Source organism: Balaenoptera acutorostrata, chromosome 1, assembly GCF_949987535.1.
Source record: "Balaenoptera acutorostrata chromosome 1, mBalAcu1.1, whole genome shotgun sequence".
Taxonomy (NCBI): Eukaryota; Metazoa; Chordata; class Mammalia; order Artiodactyla; family Balaenopteridae; genus Balaenoptera; species Balaenoptera acutorostrata.
The window spans coordinates 9,564,070-9,576,426 of NC_080064.1; the positions used below are offsets into that span (position 1 = coordinate 9,564,070).

The 12,357-nt window shown below is 47.5% G+C and overlaps 1 protein-coding gene across 1 annotated transcript in view; it reads left to right on the forward strand.

The window, feature by feature from the left end:
- Positions 1-3,786: 3,786 nt before the first annotated feature.
- Positions 3,787-12,357, forward strand: part of TNFRSF8 (TNF receptor superfamily member 8) — a 31,035-nt gene continuing 22,464 nt past the window's right edge. Inside the window, exons 1-5 of the mRNA XM_007170067.2 lie at positions 3,787-3,874; positions 6,285-6,378; positions 6,734-6,891; positions 9,144-9,260; positions 12,029-12,181. Of these exons, the coding sequence (XP_007170129.1) occupies positions 3,787-3,874; positions 6,285-6,378; positions 6,734-6,891; positions 9,144-9,260; positions 12,029-12,181 (610 nt within the window). The remainder of the gene's footprint in view (positions 3,875-6,284; positions 6,379-6,733; positions 6,892-9,143; positions 9,261-12,028; positions 12,182-12,357) is intronic.

A 12,357-nucleotide genomic window follows, 5' to 3' on the forward strand; every position in this document is an offset into this window, starting at 1 on the left:
TTTTTCATCTTCCCCAATTGAAACTCTGTCCCCATTAAACACTAGTTCCTCATCGCTCCCCGCACCCTCACCCCAAGCCTTTGGCAACTACCATTCTATTCTCTGTCTCTATGAATTTGACTACTCTAGGATGTTCATAGAAGTGGAATCATACAATATTTATCCTTTTGTGACTTGTTTCACTTAGCATAATGTCTTCAAGGTGCATCTATGTTGTAGCATGTGTCAGAATTTCCTTCCTTCTTAAGGCTGAATGAGTCCATTGGACGGATCTACCACATTTTGTTTATCCATTAATGTCCATGGACACTTGGGTTGTTTACACCTTTTAGCTATTGTGAATATTGTTGCTATGAACATAGTTGTACAAATAGCTGTTCAAGTCCCTGCTCTCAATTCTTTATACACTCAGCAGTGGAATTGCTGGATCATGTGGGAATTCTATGTTTAATTTCTTGAGGAATCCTGACTGTTACCTTTGAAACTCGTTTTAGGAGCCTGAGGGCAGCCTGGGTGGGGGTCAGAGAACAGCCAGAGATGGGTGTTGTCATGGTGGCAGGGGCTCTGCCTTCTCTTCTGTCAGATAGTCTTTATCAAGCTCCTGCTGCCTAGAAAGGGGCGCCCCCCACTCCTGGAGCTTCTGCTCATTCCCCCAACTAGGGAATTGGCAAGTCCACGCAGTCTTTTCTGCCTCTGCCCAGGCCTTTGATATTACATGCAGGCAGCTACTCAGAGTGTTTTTTTCTTGAGTTTTCCGTGGACGTCTACCCACTGTCTTTAGGTGGAGTCTCCAGATTTTTGAAAATTATCAGGATTTTATTCTCTCCTCAGTACAGCTTCTAGGCTGCAGGTGAGAATGAGGGGCTGCACCAGGGTCACTACAACAAGGAAGAGAGAGGAGAGGGTCCCGAGATGGTTTTAGGAGCCAGGCGTAGGAGGGTCTTTTAATCATTGCTGCCCACACCCCACCATTGGCCAGAACCAAGTCACATGACCGCCTATCCATCTGCAAGGGAGGCTGGGAAATGTAGTCTGCCTCTGAGCCCATTTGAAACAGGATTTGGGGAACGCGTCACTGTGCTCCAGGGGATTCCTTCTCATAGCTGCACTTTCCTTTTGCATCTCCGAGGATATTAATTATATTGATTGCAAAGGCTTGTTCTGTTTTCTCTTTTATCTGTTTTCTTGAGTGTTAGTTCTGTTTGAGTTTGGGGCTGTTTTTTCTTGGTGCTGGTTTCTTCTAGTCTTTGGTGACTTCGAGTTCTGCACGTGGGATCTGATGACTGGGGTAGGGTGGGGGTCTGCGAGTGGGGCTTGTGAAATCCACCTCCGGGGACTGTGAGGATGAGCGGGTGGGGTGGAGGTGCCGGGCGGGGTCTGTCAGAGGCTGGTCCTCTGGGTCTGCAGAGTCCCTTCCTTCCCCCACGGCTGACCAGCCCTGGGGCGCCGCCCAGCTCACCTCACCCGAGTATCCTTGGGGAGACGCTTGGCTTCTAGCTCTGTGGCGTGACTGGATGAGGAGTGTGGGGTGAGGGACCCACCCGGGTGCTTCTGCTGCACTCCTTGTGGGATTCCCTCCCACTTGCCCCTACCATTCACCCACTTGGAGACAAGCACCCAGAGCCTCTCCTAGCATAATCAGTCGTATGGGGTACGTTTTGGGCTGTGGTCTCCTTCCATCCAATTCCATCTGCCCTCCATATTTAAGAAGTCTTTGGGGCTTCCCTGGTGGCGCAGTGTTTGAGAATCTGCCTGCCAATGCAGGGGACACGGGTTCGAGCCCTGGTCTGGGAAGATCCCGCATGCTGCGGAGCAACTGGGCCTGTGAGCCACAATTACTGAGCCTGCGCGTCTGGAGCCTGTGCTCCGCAACAAGAGAGGCCGCGATAGTGAGAGGCCCGCGCAACGCGATGAAGAGTGGCCCCCTCTTGCCCCAACTAGAGAAAGCCCTCGCACAGAAACGAAGACCCAACACAGCCATAAATAAATAAATAAAAACATCTGATTGTCTTTAAATAAATAAATAAATAAATAAAGTGTACAGTGCTGTGGTTTTATTATATTCACAATGTGCAACCACCACCACTATCTAATTCCAGAACATTTCCACCTCCCCCAAAAGAAACCCCTTGTAATTACTATAAATGGAATATAACCTTTAAAAATTGTGAAATACTGTGTTGTACACCTGAAATGTATATAATATTGTACATCAACTATATCTCAAAAATAAAAAATAAAAAGAAACCCCTTTAGCTCCCAATTCTCCCCTCTTTCCATCCCCTGGCAATCACTAATCAACTTTCTGTCTCTATGGATTTGCCTACTCTGGACATTTCATATAAATGGAATCATGCAGTATGTGGCTTTTAGTGTCTGGCTTCTTTCACTTTATATGGTGTTTTCAAGGTTCATTCATGTTGTAGTGTGTATCAGTACTTCATTCCTTTTTATGGCTGAATAATATTGTGTTATATGGATATAACACATTTTGTTTATCCATTTATCAGTTGATGGACATTGGTGTCATTTCTACTTTTTGGCTATTATGAATCATGCTGGAATGAACATGCACGTACACGTTTTTGTGTGGACATATGTTTTCAGTTGTCTTGGGTATGTACCTAAGAGTGGAATTGCTGGATCATAGAGTAAATCTATGTTTAACTTTTTGAGGAACTGCCAGACTGCCTTCCACAGCTCTGTCCTACTTTATATTCCCACTAGCATTCTATGAGGATTGCAATTTATCCACATCCTCGCCAACACTTGTCATTGTCTGTCTTTTTTATTCCATCCACCCTAGTGGATATGACGTGGTCTGTCATAGAGGTTTTGGTTTGATGACTAATAGATGGATCTGATGACTAATGACATTGAGCATCTTTTCATATGCTTACTGGCCATTTATATATCTTCTCTGGAGAAAAGTCTTCTTAAATCCTTTGCCCATTAAAAAAAAAGCAAAAAACTTAATAGACTTTTTTTTTTAGAGCAGTTTTCAGTTTATAGAAAAACCGAGCAGAAAGTACAGAGATTTCCCATATGCCTGCTCTCCTCACACTTTTCCCCAGTATTAACATCTTGCATTAGTGTGGTACCTTGTTACAGCTGATGAACCAATATTGGTGCATTATTAACTGAAGTTCATAGTTTACATTAAGGGTCACTCTTTGTGTTGTATATTCTATGATTTTTGACAAATGTGTAATGTCATTTATCCACGATTGCAGTACCATACAGAATAGTTTCACTGCTTTAAAAATCTGTGCTCTGCCCATTCATCTTCCCCTCCCCCACCGCCTACCAAACCCTGGCAACCACTGATCTTTTTACCATCTCTGTAGTTTTGTCTTTTCCCGAAAGTCATGTAGTTGGAATCACAGTATGTAGCTTTTCCAATTGGCTGCTTTCACTGAGAAATTTGCATTTAATGCCCCTCCATGTCTTTTTTGCCCATTTTAATATTGGGACATTCGCTTCTTTTTAATACCATCTTAGTGATCTCCAGGGATGCGGGCTGGGAGGTGGAGGCTGCCTCATGGACCCCGCCTGCCCTCTAGTCCTCACGTCAGGAACATTCTGGAAGGAAGGGCTGGGCATACCAGCTGCCCTGCCCAACAGCATGCCTCCCTCACGTGCTGGACTGTCCCTGGGACTTTTCTGAGTCCCTTCCCTCACCCTCCCTCTGTCCCCAGTGACCCTTCTCTGTGTCCCTTAGACGACCTCGTGGAGAAGAAGCCATGCTCGTGGAACTCTACCCGCGTCTGCGAGTGCCGGACTGGCATGTTCTGTGGTACATCAGTCATCAACTCCTGTGCCCGCTGCCTCCCTCACTCCGTCTGCCCGACAGGGATGGTTGTCAAGTTCCAGGGTGAGTATCCCCACCGCCCAGGACCACGATCTGTGCCAATGCTGCCCCCCCACAGACCTCCCAACGACTCTCCACCCCCCACCTCCTCCTTCCTGTTGGACAGATCACATCTCCTGTCACGATGATGCCAGGGATGCAAACGGAGGCCCCTGCTGCCCCTTCCCTGCACCTCGGGTTCCAGGCTCAGAAAGAATCCCAGGCACCGCCCTGGCTGGAAGAGGTCTTGGATTGGTTTGAGGATCGGGGCAGAAATTCTTTGATGCCTGATAAACAAGAAAGAAAACTGAAGTTTCTGTCCTGGGAGTTTCCTGGAAGATGAGGGCTGGTTTCCCATTTTGGTCCAGGGATGCACTGTGCTTCTCACTCTACCACGCATTCGCACATGCTGTTCGCTCTTTCTGGGACACCCTTCCTTTCCCGTTCACTCAGTCTACTCTGCTTTCAGCTCTCTGTCCAAACATCTCCTCCCGACCTCTCCCAGGTCACTTCTCGACATGGAGGCGAACACTTGTGTCTGTCTTGATGTGGTCAGTGCTTGTCTCCCTCCCTAGGCCGTAGCTTCGCGAGGGCCACGGTCATCTCCCCGCTGCCTAATCAGACACCCGGCGCAGAATCTGCTCTTCAGAGATATGTGTTGAATGATGTGACAGGGAGATCAGAGCTGGGGGTGGTGGGGTTCAAATCTGGCCGGATTCTCTCTGGTCACACAGAACCCTCAGCGGGGGGACCCTCAGAAGCCCGCCACCCACAAGCAGGGGCAGGTGGTGGCGTGGAAAGGGCTCTGGATTGGACATCAGGTACCTGGGGTTTAGTACAGCTTTGCCTCGTGGGGCACGTTCCCAGGCCTCTCTGGGCCTCAGTCTTCCCATCTGTAAAATGCAGAGGTGTGACTAGAAGGCCTTGCATGGGGGCTTTTCAGCTCAGAAACTCTTGCGTCTCTAAGAAAAGTAACCTTGAGTTCTGTTGCTCCAGCCTGTGGACCAGCTCTGGCTGGTGAAGCTCTCTCGACGGTGTTCCTGCACCTGCCACACGGTGGCGCCAGAGGCCTCTCTTTGCTGCCCCCAGACCTGCTGCCCAAGGCAGTGCCGCGGGCCATGCTTAAAATGTGGCCAGTCGCCCTGAGATGTGCTGTCAGTATAGAATATGCCCCGGATTTCAAATACTTAGTATAGGAAAAGAATGTAAAACATCTCATTAATTATTTTTTATGTTGATTACCTATTGGCATAATATTTTAGATACATTGGGTTAAATAAACGTATTGCTTAATTTCACTTGTTTCTTTTTTACTTTTTAAAATGTGGCTACTAGAAAATTTAAAACGATGACATGTGATTGACATATTTTATTGGACAGCACTGCTTTAGAAGTGCTCCAACCTTTGGCTGCCAAAGCCTGGCTAACTTCTAGATTCCTCTGTGGGACTTCCCACTGAGCAACTCGCAGGACCTCAGTCTCTTCCGCTGTAGAATGGAAAGTAGTTTCTGTCTCAGATCAAGCTTATAGCTAAGCCTTACACTAAGACCTTGCATAGGCTTTCTCCCCTGAAGTTCTCCCGACGTCATAAGACTGTATTAGCCCCATTTTATAAGTGAGGAAATTGAGGTTCAGAGATGGCAGGTAATTAATTGCTCAAGACCACAGAGCCGGGAATATCTAATCCAGTGTTTGAACCTTATGCCCAGGTCTTATCACCCCACCACAGTGCAGATAGATGAGATAAGTCAGCATTGCTCATACTCTCCTCTACCAAAACTTCCAAACTCAAGTCCACTTGATTGAAAGTACTATGTGTTTTCTTCTCCACTTTTGCTTCCACCCAGTATTCTCCAGTAGTCTTTGGCTTGCAAGTTACAATGTTTTTGGCTCATGTAACTGAAGTGTCTGAGGATAGCTTTGTGGAGCTTAAGGCACGGCTGGATCCAGGAGCTCTGTCTTTCCCCGTCTCTCATCTGTACTACCCTATGTGTTGGTTTGTCTGTAAAATACCTACCAGCAGCTCCTGGCTTGCTTCCTACCCAACCCTAGTGGAAAGACAGCTTCTCCTTCCCACATTCTCAACAACCAAAATAAAAACTTGAAATTGCATCTCATAGGTGTGTCTTGGGTCATGTGCCCACCCCTGAACCAGTCCATCATGGTCAGAGGAATGGGGTGGATTGATTGGTCCAGCCTGGTCCCACGGCTACTCCTGAAGTGGGGTCCCAGCCCCTTACCGCAGACATTGAGATTGGGAGGTGTAATTCTCCAGGGAAAATTGGACGGCTTTACCCCAAAAGGGAACTGATGCTGGGCAGGCACAAACATCAGATGGCCACTGTGTTTTCCTGGGTTGCGGTGGTAAAAGGTGTATTTTGGAGTCTCTGGCTCTGTAATACCAAGTCTGAAGGCATCACCATCCTCCCTGCAGGCACAGCGCAGAGGAACACTGTCTGTGAGCCGCCTTCCCCAGGGACCACCCCCAACTGCGGCGCCAGCCCACAGGACTGCAAGGCCCCTGCCAGGTGACTCCCGGCCCCCTCCTATCCTGCTGACCTTAGCGTGGGGCTGTCCCACCCCATAGGAGGTCCAGGGCACTGCTGGCTGGGGGTGAGGATGGGGTTCAGCCCAGGGAGCCTCTCTGCCAGGCCCACAAGCCATTTGAGGCCCTACCGTGTGCCCAGCCTGCCCTGAGCACACAGGAGACTGAGAAGGCCTAGAAAACACAGCCCTGGCTCCCAGGAGCTGACAGTGGGCCTGCCAGAGGCTGTGGGCAGAGCGTCTGGGGACCTATTCTCTATAGAAATGGTTATCCCTGAGCACAGACTCCCCTTGCCCCATCAGGAAAATTGCCAGTCCCACCTCCCGCTTCCTTCCCAGCAGCACCATCCCCCAGGCCAAGCCCACCCTGACCTCTCCAGCAAGCTCTGATGCCAGGACCACACTTCTTGGAGGGGGCACCCCCCTCGCCCCAGAAGATGCTTCTAAAATCACTGCCCACTCTAGCTCCTCCGTGGGGAAGCTCAATCCAGATCCAGGTAAGTTCTCCAGAGAAGCTGTGGGCCGTCTCCAGGGAAACGGTGTCCGATGGCTGGGTGACTGTGTCTGGCAGTCAGGGCAGGCAGGCACGGAGCTGTGGTCTTTCCCAGCGTGGGGAGAAGAGGTTCTCCAGGTCTTCCGGGGCTGAGGGCTTCGAGGGCCAGAGTAGATAATGGAAGGACTCATTCGTTTCACGTTTTGGGTGCCAGACACTGAGGCAGGTGCTGGGGCATGCAGCAGAGCAGGCCAGCCTCTGCAGGTGTCGATTTGATGCCCCCCCTGGTTCCCATGGCGACAGATTGGGGTCCTCAGCTCACTCCTGTTTATTACCCAATAGCCTTCCATTGTATAGGGATACCACACTTTGTTCATCCAAACAGTTTTTGGATTTTTGAGTGGTTTCCATTTTGGGGCTATAATGAAAAACATTTGTGTGCATGTATGTTTTCATTTCTCTCTTTTTAAAAAATTGATTTGTAGAGCTTCTTATAATTCTTTGTCCTATAATTGCGTTCAAAACATCTTCTCCCACCCTGTGGCTTGCCTTCTCATCCTCTTTATGGTGTCTTTTGATGAAGAGACGTTCTTAATTTCAGTGTAGTCAGATTGGTCCATCTTTTCCTTTATGACTAGCGCTTTTCATGTTCTGCTTTGTAAGGCTTCTCCTCCGCTGAAATCTCAATGACACCCTACATTTATTTTCTAAGGTCATTGCTGTTTTGCCTTTGTTTAAAGAGTCCCCATGAATATTCAGTTGAACCCACACCATTTATCAAATAAATTGTCTTTTCCCCAGTGTTTCACATGCCATCTTTGTTGTAAATCAAGGGTCCATATATGTATGGGCAGGATTCTGGAGTCTCTATTCTATTCATTGGTCTCTTTGTGTATTCCGTGTGAATACCATTCTCTCTTAATTACTATAGTTTTTCAGTAAGTCTGGGTGCTTGAGCAACTACTCCAACTTTGGTCTTCAACAGTGTATTGGCTGTTCTTGGTAATTTGCATATCCACATAAATTTTAGAATCAGCTTTTCAAATTTCATAAGATAGCCTATTGGGATTTTAATTGGGATTGCATTGAATCTACAGATCAGTTTGAAGAGAATCCACCTCTTTGCAGTATTGAGTATATGGTATAGCTCTACATTTATTTAGGTCTTCTTAATTTTTATTTTTAAAATTTTTATTTTATATTGGAGTATAGTTGATTTACAATGTTGTGTTAGTTTCAGGTGTACAGCAAAGTGATTCGGTTCTACATATACATATATCTATTCTTTTTCAGATTCTTTCCCCATATAGGTTATTACAGTGTATTGAATAGAGTTCCCTGTGCTATAAGTAGGTCCTTGTTGATTATCTATTTTATATATAGTAGTGTGTATATGTTAATCCCAAACTCCTAATTTATCCCTCCCACCCCTATTTAGGCCTTCTTTAAATTCTCCCAATAATGTTTTATGATTGTCTGTGTAGAAATATTTACATCTTTTGGTTAGATTTCTAAGTATTTGGTATTTCTGATGATGATGTAAATGGTATCTTTTTAAATATTTCATGTTCTAACTTTTTATTGTTAGTATTATTTTGAACTATGTGAAATGCCAGTATTTGTTTCTGTACTATCAAAATGGCAATTTCATGTGGTTCAATGCAAATATATAGACATTCAATTGATTTTGATATAATAACATTATATCCAACTACCTTGTGAAACTCACTTATTTCTTCTAATAATGTATCTTCAGACTCTTCAGATTATCTGTGCACTCAATGATATCATCTGTCCATAACTGCTTGGTATCTTCCTTTCTAAACCTTACCACGTTTATTTCTTTTTCTTGCCTTATTGCATTGCCTATGATCCCCAGGACCAAACTAAATAGAAGTTGTGATAGTAGGCATCCTTGCCTCATTGCTGAACTCAAAGGGAAAGTGGCTACCAAAGTTTTGAGCAGGGCAGTGACAGAGCAGTGAGACTGGGCAGAGGGCTCTGGCAGACGGGAGGGACTGGAAGTAGGGGTGGGGGGCAGCTAGGAGGCAGTTAACACTCTTCTCCTGTGTGGCCTTAGACACATTCCTTCCCTCTCTGAGCCTCAGGACTCCCTCTGAAGGACTGATCGACATGTGCAGAGTTTGGGAGCTGGCCATGGAGCTGGGAGGCTTCAGTGATGGGGGTGGTGGTGGGATGAGGGCAAGGCCTCTGTCAAGGTGGCCTGGCCTGAAGCTTCTCTGCTTCTTTTCCCAGGGCTGACCCTGCCACAGCTATGCCCTCAGGGGTCTGCCGACTGCAGGAAGCAGTGTGACCCTGACTACTACCTGGACAGGGATGGTCGCTGCACGGCCTGTGTGAGCTGTTCAGGAGGTAAGGGCCTTGTCTCTCCTCCAGAGGTTCCTTCCAGGGAGCAGGTGGGGTCTTAGACAAGAGGCCAAGAATCTGGGGGTGGGAGCCTTGAGCTTGGTCTCGGATACTCATCCCTTGGGAGCCTGGTTCACCTTGCTGGCGTTTTTTGAGCAGTTGGCTTCTAGTGACTCCTACTCACGATTGCGGGTTTTGATGGCCGTGACCCCTTTTCAGAGAACTTCCATTCACTCAGTCTTTCCTGCAAGGAAATATTTGTCGATCACCTACCTATTTCAAGCTTGTCTCATTATTTTTGTACGTATCCTATGATGCCTGTATTACGATTGCCCCCATTTTACAGAAGAGGAAACTGAGGCTCGGGGAAGTCAGGGGGCTTCCAAGGGCCACAAACCCTCGCAAATGGCAGGGCCAGGATTTGAACCTAGGGAGTCTGCCACTGGGTTCTGAGCTCATCACTCCACTGTGCTGCCTCTTAGAGCGCCTCTGCATAAGCACTTAGAGACTGACTGCTATATGCACGGTGGGATGACGTCCTGCCATAGTTTCCCCTGCGGCCGGCTCCCCGCAGCCTCACAACACCACCAGCCTCCCTGTGACGTCCAAGCAGCTGCCCAGGCCCCGGGCTGCCATGGCTGTAGCCCCGGCCCACTCACAGTGGTCACCACCACCGGGGGGAGGTGTGATTCTGTCTCTGCAGCAACACGGACTGGAGTCCAGGGAGGCCAAGTGGGGGAAAGGACACTCCGTTTGTGGTCGCTGGGGTCACTGTTCCAATTACTAAGGTCACAGAGCAAATTTTCTCAAAACTGAGTGGCGAAAAGCAAACTATTCGCTGTACTCGTGGAGTCTGTGGGCCAGAATTCAGACCCGGCACCGCGGGGACAGCTGGTCTCTGCTCCACGACGTCTGGGGTCTCAGCTGGAAAACTTGAAGCCTGGAGCTGGCATCATCTGAAAGCTTTTTCATTCTTGGGTCTGGGGTCGATGCAGCTGTGGGCTGGGCCCTCAGATCCTCTCCATGTCGGCCTCTATATGGCCTGCTTCAGGCGTCCTCAAGTCCTGGGTGCTGGACTCAAAGATGAGTTGGGATGGGGTGGGGTGTAGAGACCATACCCATTTTTATGACCCAGCCTCGGAAGTTACACGGCGTAACTTCCACTACATTCTGCCTGTGGAGGCGGTCACAGGGCCCCCTTGAGTCATGGAAGGAAAAAAAGAGTCATGCTTCTTCTTTTTTTTTTCTTTTTTTGGCCGTGCCTCATGGCATGTGGGATCTTAGTTCCCCAACCAGGGACCATGCTTCTTGATGGGTAAGTGGCCGAGCTCTGGAAGAGCAGACAGACCCAGAACTATTGCTGTGGCCATTCCTGGAAAAATATAATCTGTCACAGCTGCTGTGTCAGATGGGGAAACAAGAGATGGCTCTGGGCCCAAGAATTCCTTCAGCTTGAATAACTGAAGCCCTGCAACCCTGTGGAGTGGAGCCCAAGTGCCTGGGATCAAGTCTTGGCTCTACCGCTCGGGAGCTTATAAGCTCAAGCAAGTTTCTTAACCTCTCTGGGCCTCAGTTTCCTCATCCGTAAAATGCGCAGAATCATAGACCTCTCTCAGAGACCTGTTCTGGGAGTTAAATAGGTTAAACCGGGTTAATCTGGATAGAGCGCTAAGAACACTGCCTTGTACACACTCGGTTATGTTAATACCATATTATAAGTAATAATGAGAGGTTTCAGGAAGACACTGTGCAATCCCTTATCTTTATCGTGCAAGGCTTCTAAGCCTGTAAGTATCCCACCGATTGAGAAATGTCCTTATTGAGCGAATCATATTTGTTTAAACTACTGATGCAGTAATTCTATTTTCACCCGTAAACAGAGCATGTAGAATATCCCCAAACATGTATAAATGCATTATTATACTTCTTCTTTTACAAAACCACTAACAATTCTTTTTTTTTGATTTTTGAAAAAACCCACTTTTCATCATTGACAATTTCAAACACATTCAGAAGTAGAGAGAATCAGGAATGGTTATGGACTGTCAGCCAGTTTTAAAGAATTATCAGTCAGGGCCAGTCTTGGTTCATCTCTACCCGTGCCCACTCACCCCTGTTCTCTGAATTATTTTCTTTATTTAAAAAATTATTTTATTTTTTTTGGATTTTTTCTTTTAATAGCTTTATTGAGATATAGTTGACATACAATAAAATGCACACGTTTAAAGTGTGCAGTTTGATAGGTTTTGTCATATGTGTGTAGCTGTGAAACCATCACCACAGTCAAGACAATGAACTGTCCATCACCCCCCAAAACTTCCCTCATGCTCCATGCCGTCCCTCCCATCGCTCCCTGCCTCTACTGCCATTCCCAGGCAACAGTTATGCTTTCTGTCACTATGGAATAGTTTGCATCTTCTGGCTTTTCCTATAAACAGAATCATAGAGCATATACTCCTTTTTTTTTTTTTTTTTGGCCATGCCACGTGGCATGCGGGATCTTAGTTCCCCGACTAGGGATCGAACCTGTGTCCCTTGCAGTGGAAGCTCGGAGTCCTAACCACTGGACTGCCAGGGAAGTCCCTATATACGCCTTTTTTTTGTCCGCCTTCTTTCGCTCAGCATAATTATTTTGTGCACCAAAAGATCTGCTCAACGGAATCATCAAATGAGCATGTGCTCCTGGGCAAATATGTCTCTGTCCTCCTGGGGGTTCTCTGGACCCCTGCCCTCTCCATCCCAATCCTTCCTCTGGACCCTTCTCTGTCCTTCAGACCACCTCGTGGAGAAGACACCTTGCATGTGGAACTCCTCCCGTGTCTGCGAGTGTCGACCTGGCATGTTCTGTGCCACGTCAGCCACCAACTCCTGTGCCCGCTGCGTCACCCACCCTGTCTGCCCACCAGGGATGGTCACCAAGCTCCAGGGTAAGCAGTTCACACCCCCAACCGAGGGGCTGAGTTCTCTGTCCCTAGGGCTGCCCCTCTCCCCACCCCCAACTGACAAATGACCTTCAATCCCAGCTGTTAACGAGGTCAGGTTTGGGCTATGTTTTCTCTTTGAATAGTTAGATCCAGGGAGTGGGATAAAATCCAAACTTGAC